At 44.3% G+C, this 20,522-nt stretch overlaps 1 protein-coding gene across 1 annotated transcript; it reads left to right on the forward strand.

The window, feature by feature from the left end:
- Positions 1-19,317: 19,317 nt before the first annotated feature.
- Positions 19,318-20,232, forward strand: LOC112122773 (G-protein coupled receptor 35-like). The gene has a single exon (XM_024221493.1). The coding sequence runs from the start codon at positions 19,318-19,320 to the stop codon at positions 20,230-20,232; it is 915 nt and encodes a 304-aa protein (XP_024077261.1).
- The last annotated feature ends 290 nt before the right edge of the window (positions 20,233-20,522 follow it).

Below are 20,522 nucleotides of genomic sequence, written 5' to 3' on the forward strand. Positions count from 1 at the left end.
GATGTGGAAGCGTCTCTTCACAGCTTCCTTTGTGCCCATGTACATCTGAAGCACTGGAGAATCTTCCTCACTGTCTTCTGGATTGTAGAATTTTCCAGCTTCTGAGAGCACCCTGGGGTTGTTTAAAAAAAAGGCAGCTTTATCACCATTTCAAAAGTGAACGTTTTTAATAGTCTCTCAATCTCCAGTATTAATTAAATCAGTGGCAATTTTTGGTTGTTTAGAATCTTGCTGAAGAAGAAAGTTTTTACTAAGTTCTGATTAGTATTTTAAGTATCATATGGAAGTTGCTGTTCTGGTGGATTGTATATGTTTGCTGTCTGTATTCATACAAGACATGTGGAATCTAATAAAGTTGAATTGAATGATGAGTGGAATAGCCCACCCCTTGTTATTTTTTCTCTAATTAGGCCTAGTTTCCAACAGCTCAAGTTTGGTTCTTTAATTTTTGTGCTCACTCCCCCCCCCCCCCCCGCCCCCGAGCCCAGGGCATGATTTTAAACCCAGTCCTTGAATTAGATCAGTATGTCTTTTTGTTTGGAATAATTCATCTGTCTCCCTTTCACGCCTTTTGCCATCAACATATGTTACAGGTTATTTATTGTGACATTCTATGATCTTTCACTCACCTCTTACAGTGAGCTTACAATTAGGGTAAATGTGTAGGTCCAGTTGTTACAATAGCACTCTAGTTCATTTGAACCATTGCACTCTTATATGATTGTCCACCCTGAGTTTAAAGAAAAGCACCAGCCTGTTAAACAAGCTTCCCTCTTCCCCTCTGACAATTTCTACAACATAGGTCCATGTGGTCAATGCAAAAATATCAGGCATATCAAAAATGAGGGGATGGTCTAAAATAATAGAATGTATTGACACATAAGCAGAGGCCACGGCACATATTGCATTATTCATTTTCATATTTAGTGTATTAAGGTTCCCTCAAATGGGGCTATATTGGCCCTTTAAGGCCAGAGGAAGTGTCAGGGACAAGGCTACCCCATTCCAGGAGTGCTGCAATAGAACCTTGAGAATGACAGAGGTAGCCACTGAGAGAAGAGAAGTGGTTTTCTGCTAACAGTTGGCATCTGGTGTCTAGAAGCAAGACTGGAATGATTTAAAGGTGAAATGGAAGAGAAGTAAATTCTCAGCTCTTATGGGCAGGGACTGTGTGTTTGTATCTTGCTTAAAACACAATGACGCACTGCTCTCAGTTGTAGCCTCTAGATACTACTATAATTTTAATAAATAATAGGATAATATTTTAGATTTAAAATATAAGGGACAATGGAAAACATAAAAATGTAAAAAATCCCATACTTTTGTCTACAGTAAATCTAAAACATAAAGTAGATTGAATGTTAGCACTGGAAAATCAACACATGCTGAATGGAGTCTTGCCAAAATTAAACACAAGTTGAACCAATCACTGATTTACATTACATGTACAGAGAGAGCAAGCCCACTGAAGAGAAACTGCCACTTTTAGATATTCCATGCAGTGTTGTTGGTTCCAGATAAGGTGGGTGAGGTTGGGCCAACATCTGTTGATGAGAGAGAGAGAGAGAGACACTTTCAAGCTTACACAGCGCTCTTCTTCAGGTCACAAAAAAAAAGACAGTAGTGTCTGTGATGCTGTATGGCATATTGGAGAGACTTTATGGTATTGTTGATACCCAATATTCTAAATTTGCAAGGAATCCAACCAGATATGCCATGTAAGGCAGCTACGAAAATGTTATAATTTGCCAAGTATGGTGTTTATATGTTTGTATCACCTTTGTATTCTGAATTATAGATATGTATGGTATATCTGTATTTCAAAACTTGTGCTTGTACAGACAGATTGGTATCAGCAGTGCCTAGCCTGTTCAATGGCCCATCAAGGGTTATCAACTGTACAATGAACCCATTGAAAGGAACTAGGGGATATACCTTATGAGTCAGCAAGGCATGTGGTATGCCTGTGGACAGAGAACTCTAAGCCGTTTCCATGCCATATGCTGAGGCAGCAGGGACACAGGACATACAAGCCACATGGCAAAAGGAATATAAAAGGCAGCTGCATCATCTCCATTTTGTCTTCATTCCTGCTTCTTACCTCTGGAGTGATTTTTTCTACAAAATGAAGCTCTCAACAAAGGACTGATTGACCCAGCCAAGCTTTGGACGTGTTCCAGAGGGATTTTCAAGCCAGCAAACTCACCAATACTGCTAAGAACCTGATGTATGGACTTTGAAGTCTCTGTATGTATTTCATTGCTTTATCATTTAACAACTCTCTTCTCGTTCTTTTTTCTTTATAATGAAACCTTTAGTTTTAGACACTAAAGGATTGGCTGGCAGTGTGGTATTCTGGGTAAGAGCCAAACTAATATTGACCTGGTAACGTGGCTGAACCTTTGGGGTCAGAAGATTATTTTGTATAGTGAGCAGAGTTTTTAAAGAACTTCTCATCATACTGGACCTATGTGCTGAGTGGGAGCCAGAGAACTGGAATGCAATAAAGAGGTCTGTGTGATTTCTTTTTTAGCTTCTTGATAACCAGTGTGGAGGACCAGGAGCAGTTTGTGACTGGTTGCGGAGTCTAACTTCAGTGTTGACCACATTTTGGGAGAATCTGCTCTCCTTTTTGCATTGGACTGCCCTGACCTTGGCATTTTCAGTGAGGGCTGCCCCAGGCACCCCGGGTAACAGTGTCTTGTTCTATTCCATGTCTTTAAAACCTTCTGTCATAACTATAAAGGGAAGGGTAACAGCTCTCCTGTGTACAGTACTATAAAATCCCTCCTGGCCAGAGACTTCAAAATCCTTTTACCTGTAAAGGGTTAAGAAGCTCGGGTAACCTGGCTGACACCTGACCCAAAGGACCAATAAGGGGACAAGATACTTTCAAATCTTGGGGGGGGGGGGAGAAAGGCTTTTGTTTGTGCTCTTTGTTTAGGGGATTGTTCGCTCTTGGGACTGAGAGGGACCAGACATCAATCCAGGTTCTCCACATCTTTCTAAACAAGTCTCTCATATTTCAAACTTGTAAGTAAACAGCCAGGCAAGGCGTGTTAGTTTTCCTTTGTTTTCTCAACTTGTAAATGTACCTTTTACTAGAGTGTTTATCTCTGTTTGCTGTATTTTGAACCTGAAGTTAGAGGGGAGTCCTCTGAGCTCTTTAAGTTTGATTACCCTGTAAAGTTATTTTCCATACTGATTTTACAGAGATGATTTTTACCTTTTTCTTTAATTAAAAGCCTTCTTTTTAAGAACCTGATTGATTTTTCCTTGTTTTTAGATCCAAGGGGGTTGGATCTGTATTCACCAGGAGTTGGTGGGGAAAAGGAGGGAGATGGTTAATTTCTCCTTGTTTTAAGATCCAAGGGGTTTGGATCTGTATTCACCAGGGAATTGGTGAAAGGTTTCTCAAGGCTTCCCAGGGAAGGGAATTAGCTTTGGGAATGGTGGCAGCGGACCAGATCTAAGCTGGTAGTTAAGCTTATAAGTCTTCATGCAGGCCCCCACATTTGTACCCTAAAGTTCAAAGTAGGGAAGCAGCCTTGACACCTTCTTTTACAATAATGGCGTGTAATGATGGCACACACAACTGCAGCGGCAACAGCATGAAAATGTATGAAATGGTTCAGCTTATTCAACTGATAATTTACATCCCACTTTTCCTTTTTGGCATCATATTTAGTGCCCTGGCTTTATGAGTATTATGCTGTAAACAGAAGAAATGGCCAGAATTCTAAGTGTACACAAGAAACTTAGTCATGGCAGTCTGCTCTCTGCTCTTCACTTGCCCTTCAAAATCTTTTTTCAAAGAGAGGAAAAGAAGCACAATACAATGTGCTTAATCTTAGAATCCATTTATTATACAAATAGGCCCAGGAACATCTGCATTGTCAACCTTGTAACAGTTGATAGATACATTCCAATCAAATACCCCCTGAAAACGAAATGTTTGCGGTCCCTCTTTATGTCCGCTTTTGTCTGAGAACTTCTTTGGATATTAAGAACAAATGCTACTTAAGTAAGTATTGCGACTGCCAGCTGAAGATGACTTCTGCTTTCAAAAACATTTTAAAAATCCCTTTAAAAAAAAAGTCTTTGATCTTTAGTGTTTGGGGATTTTTTTACACCATTAATCAGCTTGAGGTTTTGTTGCATATAAGTTAAGGGGAACTAGGTTATGCAGGCATGGAAGTAGCCAGTGGAGCCCCAAGAGTTATATTAATAGGATGGCCCTTTTGGAAGAAGGCTATAAAAGTTACTGACCCTGCATAGAGCTGTGGTAAAAAAATAAAAAATTAAAAAAGCTTTTGTTCTATACAGATCATTAAGACACTTTTGAAAAAAAGAGAAAAAAAAAACAGATCTTTGTGTGTGAGAAAAAGTTAATCCAGAAAGCTGCCTGCATTTTTTCGGCAAACATGATGAAGTTTAGGGTATGTTTACTTCCTGTTAATAAAGATCATTTTGTTTGGGTTGTAATGGACTCCATCAGTGCCAGCTGCTCTGTAATAGAAAATGTTACAACTTTTATGCACCTCATTCAGAGCAAACATTAACTGCTGCTTGGATGCCATTTGTTATTACTTCGTAACCACAGGATTTCAGGACACTTAATTTATGTTACACATTTTTGAAGGCAAGGACAGCTCAAGGCCAAGACATCCTATTATACATGCACTAAATGCTAGCAGGGCCGGCCCACAACATTTTGGCACCTGAGGCGGGGAGCTCAAATGACGCCCCCGTGTCCCCTCGCTTGGGCCAAAACTTTGAAAGGTCTCAATTCTGCTTTCTTCCTGTTCTACTCCTCTCATGGTACTGCTCTGCTACCGACCCCAATAAAGGAGAACTAACAACTTAAAATGCCTTGTTCAAAATTTTTAAGTAACACTTAACTTTCAAATGCCTGAACAGCAAATGTAACTTTTCTTGTCTGCATAGTAAACACTGGTATTTTTATCTGGTTGAATAATCAAAGTGGTGCTTTGTGCCTTCTTGGTTGCAAAGATTTGAACTGCTTCCTGAAGGTCCACATTCTAGGCCAGCTCATGCTCTATTGAGATGGTTGCAAGGCCGACCAGCCTCTCCTGTGTCATTGTGGAGCGTAGATGTGTTTTTATTAACTTCAGCTTGGAGAGGCTGCGTTCTCGTCTGGCAACTGTTACAGGAAATGTTAGAAGTATGCGCAGAGCAACAAAAGCATTTGGAAAGAGAGTGGTCATGTTATTTGTGCACATATGTTCCAGAACAGCCTTTGGAGTTGATCCTGCTGAAATGTATCTTGAAAGGGCTTTCAGTTCATCACCTAAATCACTCGCATCAATATCGCGCATGTCATCATGTGTCAACACTGTCTCTAGTGCCCTGCATTGCTGGTGTAGGTCTTCTTCAGGTATAGTGAGGAGTTTTGGAATATCATACAACATCCCAAATATACTGCTGTGTTCCTTGAGCTGCATGAAACGTTCTTCAACTGACTGTATTGCACAATCTAGCACCCGGTTAAAGAATTCAACTTTGAATTGTTGTTTGGGGTCTCATGGGATTATCCCGTGCCTCGTAATCAAAATGTCTTCTTCTTTGGTGACTCTTGTATTCTTGAATGGGTGGGAAAATAGCTTCAGTGTGAAGTTCCTCTGCCAACTTCTGTGCACTCTTCAGAACGTTTTGAAATCCCTCATCTGACCGGTAAGAATGTAGGTATGACTTGGCTTTGTCCAGTTGTTCCATTGCTCCAGATATATCAAGGGCAACACCTTGGAGTCTCTTGCTTACAACATTTTTTTCAAACAGTATGTCATGCCACAACACTAAGCCACACAGAAATTTGAAGTTATGTATGTTTCTGGTGATTCCATTTCGCTCTGCCACAGTTATCCCATGAACAGTTCCTGTCATAGCATTATCCTCCATAATGGCAACTATGGCATCATCTATCTTCCCAATTTAGTGTTTGATAGGCTTTATCGCCTTCACTCGACTGTCCCATCGTGTGGCACTCAGTGGTTTCAGTGTCAGAAAGGATGTTCCCAGATGTTGCTTCAAAATTTGCGATTGATGAGTTGATCCAGTGAAAAATACATAGATGCTTTGAATTACTTTAAAAAATTCAGCAGCCTCACTAGAAGCTGACGCTGTATCACTGACCACCAAGTTTAATGAATGAGAACTGCATGGGACAAAAAAAGCTCGAGGGTTTAACTCTCGGATCCGTGTCTGCACTCCCCTGTTCTTTCCTCTCATGTTGGCACCATTATCGTAGCCCTGATCTCTCATGTCAGCTATCGCAATTCCCGTATCTTCCAGCTTTTTAAGAAGCACATTTGTCATACCAGCTCCTGTAGTATCATCAATGTCAATAAATTCTAGAAAATGCTCTCTGACAGTCACCATTGAAGGCAGGGCCGGCTCTGGCTTTTTCGCCGCCCCAGGCGAAAAAGCCTCCGGCCGGAGCCCCCGGTGGGGGCTCCGCTCTCTCCCCAGCGGCCGGGGGGAGGGCGGCTGGAGCCCTGGGAGGAGGGCGGCGAGCCCCGGCGGGGGCTCGGCTCTCCCCCCCCCGGCAGCCAGAGCGCCGCGCCACCGCCCCCCTCCAGGTGCCGCCCCAAGCATCAGCTTGGGTGCCTGGTGCCTGGAGCCGGCCCTGATTGAAGGGACATTTCCACTAGGTTCTGTTGTTGTTACAAAACGCACCATTAAAGTCATTTGTTCCCTATGGCTGATGTCAGGTGTGCAGTCCAGAATAACAGAGTAATATCTTGCTGACTTCAGATCTGCCACAATCTTCTGTTTGACTCTTGTTGCCAGTAACTGTATGATCTCATTTTGAATTGTTTTTCCAAGGTAGTGGTGTGTGTACATTTCTTGGGTGGTGACTCTTCTTAGATGCTCCTGGAGTACAGCATCAAACTCAGCCATCAGCTCCACAATTTGAAGGAAGTTTCCATTGTTTGGCACATACAGGTAATCTGAAGTGCCACAAAGTGCTAGGTTTTGGGTAGCAAGCATTCTTACAATGACAATGAGCCTTTTCAGAACATTTTGCCAGTAAAGAGATTCTGATGCAATCTTCTCTTGATGCTGATCAGCTATGGTGGCCTTTAACCTTAGTCTCATCTCAAGCTCTTTCCACCTATGGAATGATCTCTGGTGATTTGCTGCCTTCTCATGGCATGCCAGATTTCTAGCCAGATTTTTCCAGTCCTTTGTTCCTGTAGAACCCAATGTGGCTGGAACATTAGACTGGAAGAATTTGCAACAAAAACACTATGCAGCATTCTGGGTTTTTGAGTACATAAGCCATGGCCTCTCCACTTTGTCACCATTGGGGATTTCATGCCAGTAATGTGTTGGATGGAAACTTCTATTTTCATTGTCTTTGGAGAACATGAAGTTTTTCACTTGCTGTGGCCTATGCAGTACAAGGAAGTCCCTCAGGCTACTGCTCAAGTGGATCCACAGTCCTGGATCGTCTAGACTTAAGGAACTAAACTCAGCAGCAGCTGTTTCTTGCGCCTCCACCACACTCTTCTCTGATCTACACTTTTCTTCAGGAATGTGCATGGTTACATCCATTTGAGATGGAGATATGGAGGCTGCAGTAGCTGCCAGGTCACCTGCACTCTGACTAACTGGAAGATCAGGCATCTCCTCACCACTCACATCCTCATTGGGGCCGGAAGGCTCACCATGAACATTTGTGTCTATGTATCTCAGGAGAGCTCCCTCCTGCTTAGATAGAAAAGCTTCCTTTGCTTTCTTTCTTTTTCTGAATGCTGCCCCAGAGGGGCATTTTCTTCTTTCACTCATGACTGCTGTTCTGTGCCAGCTATAGTGGCTCTCAACACTCAAATGAAGGGGACAAATAAGCAGGCTGGTAGCAGGGCCTGAGTGAGGGAAGATATCAGCATCTTAAGGGCCTAACTAGCTCCTACTACTTCAGTTGACTGCCTGTTCTCCTTAAGTGGGTTCAGGGAAGCAGCAGGAAGCTCCCTGAGAAGCTGGTGTTAATCAGTCCAGGCTCCTCCTGGGGGTGCTAGAGAGGCACATAAGAGGCTCCTCCTCCTCTCTCTCGCTGCAGCTCCTGCTGCTTTCTGTTATTCCCTCTCACCTTTTCTCCTGCCTGCCTGTTATGTCTCTTGTGCCCTCGTTCCTCCAGCACAGCACTCCACCATCTCTGCATCTAGAGCAGAGAGAATACATATGCACCAGCAGACGACAATTTTCTACACTCTGGGTCCTAGTGGCGCCCCCCTGCTCCCCACAGTCTGGCACCTGAGGCGGCTGCCTCAGTTCACCTCATGGTAAGGCCAGTCCTGAATGCTAGTCTAAAGTAGCTGTAATATATTATTTGCAACTAACATTGTTAGTAGTAACCAAGCTTACCACGCATAGAGCTGTGTGAAACTATCAAGTGTTGCTTCATGGATAGTCACATGAGAAAACAGTTTAAGATGCAAAATAACAATCTTTCCACAATTCAAGTTAGAAATTAAAACAATTTTTAAATGTTACTGTTTTGTGAACTGAAAATTAGTGATATCTTTTACAATTTCTGCCATTGGTGAGAAATATTTTGCATAGTTTGTACTGTATGCTACAGAAATTGGGGGGGGGGGTGTAATATTCTTTCATGCACAAAAGGCGAGAGGAAATTAGGTCTGCCCTGAAAATATACCTTTAAACAAATGTGTGATTGCAAATCAAGAGTCAATATAGTCAGTTGCTAAACTCTAGTCATATATTAGGAGTATGAGAATTGATCTCAGACACTGTGATATGATGTTTGTGCGGCTTCTTTATTGCAATTAAAAGTTGTGCAAGAAACTAGCATGAATTAAAGAGCTTAATGAGGGTACATGGACTGCATTTGTGAGAATTACATGTTGTTTTATATGAAAAACTGTAATATAGCACCAGCATCTGTTGTCCTTCCTTTGGCCACATTGAAAGATCCCTTACTCAGTGATGATCATATTGAAATGAAACTACTTGTAAGGTGAGATATGTTGGGATTCCCTCTGAGACCTTCTTCACTTAGCTTATCCAGAGCACCTCAGCCAGTTCAGGGAGAACACTTCATCCACTTACCTGGGCTCCAAAACCTCAGTTTGACAGCAGCTCGTCACTCAGGTTACTTTATCAGGCATGTAACAGCTCTATGCCCACACTGGCTCTGGCCAGATACAGGGCTTTAGGTAGAGGGTGAGACCACAATTCCAAATCACGTTATGCCCTACACAGTTTATATATATTTTTTCCTACCTACTAACATATATACTTCTTGAATTAATTGGTTTGGACATCGTATGGATCATGTATGGACCAATCCCTTTGCAGATCATGTAAGGCTCAATTGCTTACATCTCACTTTAACCACATTTCAAGCTTATCAGTTCAGTATCAGCTAGCCCAAAAACATCTGCTCCAGCACACAGAGTGCCACATCCTTGTTTACAGTTCAATCTTGCACTCAAATCAAGCTGTACGCAAGCAGGGCCAGCTCCAGGGCTTTTGCCGCCCCAAGCAGCAAAAAAAAAAAAAAAAAAAAAAAAAAAGGCCACGATCGCGATCTGCGGCACTTCGGCAGCAGCTCTACCGCCACCACTTCAGTCTTTGGTGGCAATTCAGCAGCTGGTCCTTTGCTCCGAGAGAAAGTGTGGGACCCGCAGCCGAATTCCCGCTGAAGAGCTGGACGTGCTGCCCCGCTCCGTTGGCCGCCCCAAGCACCTACTTGCTGGGCTGGTGCCTGGAGCCGACCCTGTACGCGAGTTTACTCATGCCCAGCAATACTAAGCTACAAGGCTCTACTCAGAGTGAGGGTGTTAATAACCAGCTCATAATTAAGTGTTGGTAGTCAGATAGTATCAGGATTGGAGGACATAGAAACCATGCCACTGAATGAGTTTCTGTGAAGCTCCATCCCTATACATCTGGATACTCAAGTGTCTGAATTGTGAAGAGGATTCATAGATTCTAGGACTGGAAGGGACCTCAAGAGGTCATCAAGTCCAGTCCCCTGGATGAGACTGAGTGAACGAATGAGGCCACAGGAGATCTCTCCGAACCCCTGCACACCTTACAGAGTAAGCAGAAATGGGAGAGGATTCTTACAGTTGTTTCACATGATTATCAAAAAGGAATGTTGCTTCCATGATTCCCATGCTGGGAATGCAGTCAGACAGTGTTATTGCTTCTCGGCTGTTATGACAGTCTCATTCAGAGACAGGCCCCTTGTCCAAGCTGAGGGTGGCTGTGTGTTAGGTCAAGTCAGATCTTCAGCAATTACATTTTATACAGCTGTCCAGTGGCTTGTGTTCATGATCATAACAGCTCTCCACACACCCTCTCCATGATCCTTCAGAGACATTCTGGCTAAGAATATCTCAATGTCTGGCAAGCAGTCACACTAATTTGTACAAGGGATGCTGCAAACATCTGCTGCAACTCTTTGCCACAAGTACCTGGACAGCAAGGGGAAGCCAATCTCCAGTAAACCTGTGCCACAGTTGGCTGTAACATCTTTGCAAAAATAAACAGCGCTTGGATTTATAATGAAGCCATCTGATAGCAGGAACATGCCATTGCTGGGGGCGAAGGCAGCAGGGAAGCTGAAACTGGAAAAACTGCAAGGAAGCCCTAAGCACCCAATCCTGCAAACACTAAATTATGGTCTTAAAACCATTTAAGTCAATGGGAGTTTTTCAATGGATATCAAGTGCTTTTAGATCAAACCCTGTTAGAATAACATTATTGACTTCAGTCATGGAAAAGGTTCAGTCATGGAAACTCCCATGGCTTTCTTAGGCCTGGTCTACACTAGGCTTTTATGTCGAATTTAGCGCCGTTACATCGAATTAACCCTGCACCCGTCCACACCACGAAGCTATTTAGTTCGACATAGAGCTCTCTTAAATTCGACTTCTGTACTCCTCCCCAATGAGAGGAGTAGCGCTAAATTCGAAATGGCCATATCGAATTAGGCTAGGTGTGGATGGAAATCGACGCTAATAGCTCCGGGAGCTATCCCACAGTGCACCACTCTGTTGACGCTCTGGACAGCAGTCCAAGCTCGGATGCTCTGACCAGCCACACAGGAAAAGCCTCGGGAAAATTTGAATTCCCTTTCCTGTCTGGGCAGTTTGAATCTCATTTCCTGTTTGGACATCGTGGCGAGCTCAGCAACACTGGCAACGATGCAGAGCTCTCCAGCAGAGATGGCCGTGCAATCTAATAGAAAGAGGGCCCCAGCATGGACTGATCGTGAAGTCTTGGATCTCATCGCTGTGTGGGGCGATGAGTCCGTGCTTTCAGAGCTGCGCTCCAAAAGAAGGAATGCTAAGATCTACGAGAAGATCTCAAAAGCCATGGCAGAGAGAGGATACAGCCGGGATGCAACGCAGTGCCACGTGAAAATCAAGGAGCTGAGACAAGGCTACCAAAAAACCAAAGAGGCAAACGGACGCTCCGGATCCAAGCCCCACACATCACGTTTCTACGAGGCACTGCATTCCATCCTAGGTGCGGCCGCCACCACTACCCCACCACTGACCGTGGACTCTGAGGATGGGATATTGTCCGCGGCCGGTTCCTCATCGGACATGTTAGCGGACGGGGAAGATGAGGAAGGAGATGAGGAGGACGAGGCAGTCGACAGCACTGGCACCGCTGATTTCCCCGACAGCCAGGAGCTCTTCATCACCCTTACCGAGATCCCCTACCAACCGTCCCCAGCCGTTAGCCCAGACACAGAATCAGGGGAAGGATCAAGCAGTAAGTGCTTTAAACATCTAAACATTTATTTTTAACAGAACTGGAATATTTATAATATTAACAATGTGTTTTTCATGATTTCTTTGCCTTAGGCGTTTAACTATTTAGTCCCAACTATTTAAAAAAAAATCAAACAATGTCCGGTTTTTCATGATTCTCCAGCCAAAGACGCTCCACTCTTTACTTCCTGCCAGTGCAGCTACACCAAAATACGGTCTATATGGCCGGGGATTGACGCGAAATCCTCATGGGAGAACTCTTCGTAGGTCTCGTGGAGGTACCTTTCCAGCCTGTTCATCAGGTTCCTGGGTAGGGCGATCTTATTTGGTCCCCCATGGTACGAGACGTTTCCCTGCCACGACACAATCAAGTATTCTGGGATCATCGCACGGCAGAGCATGGCAGCATACGGCCCTGGTTTTTGCATGCTTTCCCTAAGCATGCGTTCCTTCTCGCTGTCCGAGATCCTCATGAGGGTGATGTCGCTCATGATGCCCTGTTTGAATTAGGGAGGGGAATGTTAGTATTGGGACTGCTTTACAGCCACGTGGTGGAGGGAGAGGGGCAGCATACAGGGATCTTTCCCTGGGACAGCCGCGAGGGGGTGGGACAGAGGCAGAGTTCATGCTAGCCTGATTGCTGCCAGCAGAGACTGGCATTGCTTTCAATGTGAAAGGAGGCCAGTGCTACTATTAAAGTTTTAAGCAGCCACAAGTCTACGGCTTACCATGTTTGCCTGCTACAGAAGTTCAGGTGTCCTTCCCCGCTTCTCAGATCGGCAGTGCAAGACCCCAGGCACTGAAAGCGAGGGCCGAAAATTCGATCTTGTCCTGATTGCGCATGTGAGAGGTGCAGTGCATGGTCTTGTTCACAGAGAAAGACTAGGTTCTTTGTTCACAACAAAATTTATCTGTCTCAGGAATTCACTCCCTTTTTCCCATTCCCACAGACACATCTGCGACTGTCTCCCAACCCAGCCTGGCATCACACTCCCAGAGGCTAGCGCAGATTAGGCGGAGGAAGAAGAAGACGCATGAGGACATGTTCTCAGAACTAATGGGCTGCTCCCAAGGCCAGGCAGCCCAGCAGACACAGTGGAGGGAGAACTTGTCCCAAATGCACCGAGCAATCATGGAACGGGAGGAGAGGTGGCGTCAAGAGGACCAGCAGGCGACTCAAATGCTGCTTGGACTAATGAGGGAGCAAACGGACACGCTCCGGCGCCTTGTGGATGTTCTGCAAGACCGGAGGCAGGAGGACAGAGCCCCGCTGCAGTCTCTCTCTAACCGCCCTCCCCCGCCACCAAGTCCCACACACCCCTCACCCAAAGTCCAAAGAAGGAGGGGCGGCAAGGGCAGTTAAAACTTTCAGTCAACCCCTGCAGACTGCTCAAAATTTGAAAAGTCCTTTCCTACCCACCTCACACAAGTTCCCCCCCCCCTGTTTCATGTGTGGTTCATAATAAAATATTCGTTTCTGTTAATTACTGTTTCCATGATTTTCTTTTGGAGGAGAGTCTGTCTGAAGGGGGGGGGAAGGGGCTTGGTAATTGGACAGGACAGTCACCTTTAGCAGGGTACAGAGGCGGGGGCAGGTCCAGCATCAGGACACATACACAGTGCAGTCACTAGTTACCCTGGTCAGTCTGGGAGGGGGTTTTCATGTTCTGTGGGGGGGGGGGGTTGCTCTGTGACTTTGTGGCGGGGGAGGGCAGTTACTGATCTTATGCAGCGGTCCTTATCCTGGATCACAGAGCCACGCAGCAGGGGATCTGTAACCCTCCTCCCCCTGCCAGAAAGTCACCTAGCCGACACATACATGCAGTCCCGCCCAGGAGTGCTGGCAGGCTCCGTTGAAACAACCAGTCCACCACTGCGGAGCCTGTCATTCCTGGAGTTTAGAAGCATCATTTGCATCAGAACACTAAACCCGCCCCCCGCCACAGTCTGCGTCCCCGGTTTAAAACATTCCCGCGAAAACAGTAATAAAGACAACGGTGTTCATTAACAAAACAGAACAGATTTTATTTTTTGAGAAGGGGGTGAAGGGGGTATGTAGCTGGAGAGGATAGTCAACATAAACTGGGTAAAGAAACGGGGGCAGGTTCAGCTTCTGTGTCCACAAACTTAACAGTCACTGGTTACCCTGCTCAGTCAGAAACCTAGCTTTCAAAGCCTCCCGGATGCACAGCGCATCCCGCTGGGATCTTCTAATCGCCCGGCTGGGCGTAATCTGAAGCCAGGTATTTGCCTCAACCTCCCACCCCGCCATAAAGGTCTTCCCCTTGCTCTCACAGAGATTGTGGAGCACACAGCAAGCTGCAATAACAATGGGGATATTGGTTTCGCTGAGATCACAGCGAGTCAGTAAGCTTCTCCATCTCCCCTTGAGACGGCCAAAAGCACACTCCACCACCATTCTGCACTTGCTCAGACGGTAGTTGAACAGTTCTTTTTCTGTGTCCAGGGCGCCAGTATAGGGCTTCATGAGCCAGGGCATTAGCGGGTATGCTGGGTCCCCGAGGATCACTGTAGGCATCTCCACATCCCCAAGAGTTATTTTGTGGTCCGGGAAGTAAATACCTTCCTGCAGCCGTCTAAACAGACCAGAGTTCCTGAACACGCGAGCGTCATGAACCTTGCCCGGCCATCCGACGTTGATGTTGGTAAAACGTCCCCTATGGTCCACCAGTGCTTGCAGCACCATTGAAAAGTAGCCCTTTCTGTTAATGTACTGGCTGGCGGTCCGGTCCCAGGATAGGGATGTGAGTCCCATCTATAGCCCCACTGCAGTTTGGGAATCCCATTGCAGCGAAGCCATCTATGATGACCTGCGCGTTTCCCAGGGTCACTACCTTTGAGAGCAGTACCTTAACGATTGCGTTGGCTACTTGCATCACAACAACCCCCATGGTAGATTTGCCCACACCAAAGTAGTTCGTGACTGACCGGTAGCTGTCCGGCATTGCAAGCTTCCAGAGGGCTATGGCCACTCGCTTCTGGACAGTCAGGGCTGCTCGCATCCGGGTGTCATTGCGCTTCAGGGCAGGGAACAGCAACTCACAAAGTTCCAGGAAAGTGCCCTTCCGCATGCGAAAGTTTTGCAGCCACTGGGATTCATCCCAGACCTGCAGCACTATGCGGTCCCACCAGTCCGTGCTTGTTTCCCAGGCCCAGAATCGCCGTTCCACAATATCCACATGACCCATTGCCACTGTGATGTCCTGGGCGCTGGGCTTGTGGTTTGACAGTTCTGTGCTACTCTCCGACTTCAGGCCCTCACGGCGGTGCCGTAGCCTCCTCGCCTGATTTCTCTGCATCTGCCTCAGGGAAAGGTGTATGATAAGCTGCAAGGCGTTGAGAACGGCCACAACTGCAGCGATGGTCGCAGTGGGATCCATGCTCGCAGTGCTGTGGCATCCGCGCTGTCACTGATCAGAAAAGTGCGTGAACTGATTTCCCGCCGACGCTTTCAGGGAGGGAGGGAGGTCGGTAGTGACGGACGGATGACGACAGTTACCCAAAAGCACCCTCTACACATTTTTTTACCCAGAAGGCATTGGCGGCTCGACCCAGAATTCCAATGGGCAGCGGGGACTGCGGGAACTGTGGGATAGCTGCCCACAGTGCACCGCTTCCAATGTCGACGCTTGCCCCGTTAGTGTGGACTCACAAAGTCGAATTACTGTCCTTAGTGTGGACACACACGTTCGACTTTGTAATATCGATTCCACATATTCGATTTAAGTGAAATCGAACTACCCTCGTAGTGTAGACATACCCTTAGAGTAGAAGCGGTGGCCCGGTGTTATGTTTAACATAGAGCAGTATATCCAATAAGTCAGTACTGACCTAAGCTCTGATGAGTGTATTTTTTCTTACCTTAGTGATAACACACTTCGCTGATTAATTCCTCAAAAGGTACCGGTGTACTAATGTGACACTATAAGCCACTAGAAAGAGGCTCAGAATGCAAAAGTGGGAGTCAGAGTCTAAACACACTAAATATGCAGTGTATTTTAATAGGGTCCAGCTGTGAAATTTGGATCTGTGTCTGGGTTTTGCTTACAGGCACAGACTCCCTCAAACACTCAGGATTGTTCAGCTCTGAGGTTTTGGTTTAGGTCCCTCTACATACATTGCAGTACTAAATTTTCATATATATCTAGTTACAGTCTCCTCTGTAAAATCCCAGCCATTAGGTGGTGAAATAATCCTTCAATGTCTCGTGTGTTTCCAGTGCACAAAATATTTGCACCCATGAATCTAGTTGCAAGTTTTTTCAGATTACTTTAGGGCTAGATAGCTACATAATTCCACAATTTTCACACTACAAATCCACCCTCCACACCAACTTTCCACTGCTAAAGACTCTCTCTCAGATCTCTGCCAACTGTCTCTGTAGTGAGAAGGAGCTAAGAAGTGGGTCACACATACATAATCAGTAGCAGACTTCATAACAATGCTGAGTCACACAGTTCTGTAACTCATCTGTTGATGCAATAAGTCTATGTTTTCTGAGCCCGCAAAACTGTCACATCCTCTTTTAATGCATTGAGAAACAGACTGCAAGGGATATTATATAACTACGTAGTGTTTATTAAGTCCCTACTGTAGCAAAATTCGCTCTGAAGTCAGAGTTTTGCCACACAGTCTCAGGGTGTCTGCAAACAGTAACTGGGAAAATAGTCCAGCTGTGCTACCTTTGAAATATAATGAGCAATTACAGTTTAAATATCAACAGTGTGAAATATTTCATTGTTGCTCTTTTTAGCAGAAACAACCAACCTTCAAAAATACTTTAGTTCATTTCGCAGTACTAGGGCTTTGGGAAACAATAAAATTGGGGGAAAGAACAGCTCAAAAATTCAAATTTTGCACAGTGTGCAACTGCTACAAATTGGCCGTCAGAACCCTGAAATTTCATGGGTTTTCATTCAGAAATAGGAGTATTTTATTCAGCTTCAAAATTCTCATGTTAGTCCTGTAAAGAGCAATTTTTGCATCAAACCACAGGACATTACAAAACTTCATGTTTCAATGTGAAAAAAAACCCACAAAATTTCACAAACAGCAACAACGTTTTAAGACCACCAAAGGACTCAATAAACTGGTGACTACTTTTTGCACCTGGTAATTAGCATAGACAGACCGACAGGCTGTTAACATGTGCTAATTGTGGCTGCACACCCAGATGCAGATAGCTCATAAAAAGGTATTTGGTTTGGGGATGTGTTTTTTTTGGCTCTGCTGCTGCCTGATTGTGTACTTGCTTTTCCAATTGAGGTGACTGACTGGTCAGTTTGTAACTCTGGTATTCATAACTCTGAAGGTCTACTGTAGTATTATTATGCAGTTAAACACTAGCACTGGACAGCCTCTTTTTTTTTTCATCTATTTTTTTTCCCCAACTGAAAAAGGATTGTTTGACCTAAACAAGAAATTTTTAATACAGCTGACACTTTCCAGGATTTTTTTTTTAAATGAAAAATCGGAACCTGAAAAATCAAAAATCTTTTCAATATAGAAAAAAAAGTTAGCATTTTGTTTTTTCCTTACAAAAAGTGAAATTTTTTTACTAAAACTTGCATTTTTTTAACCAAAAGCAGTATTTGAAAATTGGAAGAAAAAAAACAAAACAAAAACACTTTTTTCAAAAGTCAATAAAACAAAATATTTTCAAAGTGTCCCAGGAAAAATAACTGGCTTTTTTTTTTTTAAACCAACTCTGCTATGTACAGATGTAAAACGGCACCAGACTGTGCCTTGCTCTTTCATGGGTTTGTAGATGGCACGGACATAAAAGTACCCTTGCAAGTTATATAGCCTGTGTATGGGCCAGGCACAGTTGCGTACCCTAATCGCAGAAGAGCCATTAGCAGCAACAACTTGGAACTATACAATTTTTATATTTTCTTTAAGGGAAAAATTACAAAATAAGTTAAGGGCATCAAATTTAACTATAAAAACTGCTTTTGTTTAATTACTGAACAGAACATTTCAGCTCTGCGTTCAAGTATAATTAGAGCTGGAAAATGTAATGCTGAGTACACAATAGAGGGCAGTAACAGACTCACCATATCTGTGCAGGACGGTGGATGTATAACATACACAGAGAACTCATGAAAGAGGAAGAGGGAAGTGTTACTAATGGAGTAGTGTTGGGCTGTTTTTGTTCACATCAACCATACAGAGTAGTTGCCACATTACTGTCTCTCAGTTTTGTGTGCTGTGGCACAGACCTTAGAACATCTGACTCAAGTAAGTCCTCAAGCCTTGAAGCCTCTCTTGCGATTTGTTAATCATTTAGTGGATGGCAAACGAACAGGTAACTTTTAATTCTTTATCATTGTTTTGGCGTTATCTTCCCCCATTTCACTAGCTCTGTGTTATAATGACTTTCACTGTCCTCAGTGATATCAGGAAATAGCTAGAGGGAAACAGATTGAAAGCAGACTTGAGCCTGCTCACTCTGAAAGTTTTCTGCATTCTGTACAATGACTAGGCAGCGTTCAGACTAGCTGCTGTGCTTGTTCGGTTTTCACTCATTTGGTGGGTTGGTTTGGGTGTCAATTCAGTTTTTTCTTAGTCTGCCTTTCATTTTGATCTGTGCTTATTTTTTTCTGGGCTGTAAGTGGGACTGGGGTAGGGAATCACACATCTCCTCTCCCTAGGGCCCACCCCCATCTTACGGGAAATGAAGCTCTAGATAAGTTTTGCATGCCCCCCCCTTTTTGGGAACACCCCTGGAAAGGGGTTCTCTGGGACCAAAGACAGATTGGGCTTCCCTAGCCCTGTGGCTCTAATGGCTGCCTAAGGGCTGTATTTGGAATGGAGGATTTAAAATAGTCCTCCGCCAGGAGCGTTCTGGCCCCTGGAGAGCCATAGAAGTTGTGGGTAGAGCCACTGCTCATTCAGTAGAGGGAACTCTATTCCCTAGGAAACCTCTGCTTTGAGAGTCTCTCAGAGCTTTTTGCTCCGTAGAGCAGTATTTCTTCAGGAGTGGGTGCCCAGTGACACGGAGGAGTCCAGCTCCATGTACCATCAACTGACAGACCCACCAGAATCTCTAAGTGCTTGTTATTTAGCAGATTGCTGTGCTGTTTCTGAGGCAGAGACTAAATTAGATTATCCTGGCAAGTCCCACTGCATGAAAGAGAAGGCAAAAAAGCCTATATTATCATTCCATGTAGGTAGAGAGCTTAGCAGCAAAGGACCCTGAGTGGGACCTCTCGGTGCTTCCACCAAATAAGCAAGGAACTTGCTAATTAAGAAGATGACTATGAGAGGGAGCCTGGGGGGAAGCAGCAAACAGACCTTCCACACAATCCCTCCTCGAGTATTTAAGATTTAAATTCATACGTTAGGAGAATGACTAGTTTTTAGATTGTAAACTAACTTCAACTTTGTTTTAGCTCTTTGAAGCACCAGCACCATTAACGTGCTGTAGAAATAAATAAATAAATCATTGTGATTTTCCTGTATTTCATCTCTAATTTAAAATCTTCTTTTCCAGTAACTGTGCATCAGAACAAACCCAGAAATGAACTGCAGCAACAGCAGCATCAAAGTGCCCGAAACTTTTCATCTCATTCAGCTGATAGTGTACATCCCAGTTTTCCTTTCTGGAATCCTATTTAATGCTCTGGCTTTCTGGGTGTTTTGCTATAAACTGTCTAAATGGACAGAAACCAGAGTGTACATGATCAACTTAATGATTGCCGACTGTTGTTTGCTCTTCACTTTGCCCTTCAAAGCATTTTCCCACAACCATGCGCTGCCCCGAGATAACAAGTGCTTGGCTATAGAAGCTACATATTTTATAAACCGGTACGCAAGCATCTATATTATCACCATCACAGCTGTTGACCGATACATTGCAATAATGTACCCCCTAAAATCAAGGACTCTAAGGTCCCCGTTCAAGGCAGCTGTCACCAGTGGATTTCTGTGGCTACTAGTGATAAGTTTTGTTTGCTTAGCTGAAGTATTGGAAGAGCAAGAAAACCATGGGATTTGCTTTGAAAAGTGTTCCACGGAGCCATCCAAAGGGGCATTAGCCTTTAGTATTGGGGGATTTTTTATACCATTAATCATCTTGAGCTTTTGTTCAATTCAAATAATTAAGAAGCTTGTGAGAAAGAAGAAAACAAATCCACATGAGGAAAAACTAATCCAGAAAGCGATCTACATTGTTTCTGCAAACATGGCTGTGTTCATAATATGCTTTTTACCTGTTAATATTGGGCACATTGTTCGGTTTATAGTTGATTCCACCAGCACCAGCTGCTCAGTAATATACAAAGGTAATGTATTCTTGCACATGGCCTCAATCATAGCAAACACTAACTGCTGCTTAGACGCCATTTGTTATTACTTTGTAAACCAGGAATTTCAGGAGGCATCGTCCATGTTACCAAAGACAAAATCTGTTAAGTCGATGTCTAATCACAGCTAAGGCTCATCTCTCCATTTGCCATTGGATAATATAAAATTTAGGTAATATATATGTGACCTAGCTCACTGCTTTCCTTTCCCCAGGGAGGGAACATAAAAAAGCAGGACAGTTAGTCCTCCCTATCAAATCTGCTCATACTAATCTTGAATGAATGGGTGAGAGTTTCTTGATGGTGCATATTGAAGATTGGATTTTCAAACTCTAAGAAGCCCAGGATACACAATTACTGCACATTCGGATTGGAATTCACATGCAAAAATAGCTAGTTAAATGCTTGTCTAACTTATCTG

Source organism: Terrapene carolina, unplaced genomic scaffold (genome assembly GCF_002925995.2).
Source record: "Terrapene carolina triunguis isolate 2854851 unplaced genomic scaffold, T_m_triunguis-2.0 Scaffold88, whole genome shotgun sequence".
NCBI classification, from domain to species: Eukaryota; Metazoa; Chordata; order Testudines; family Emydidae; genus Terrapene; species Terrapene triunguis.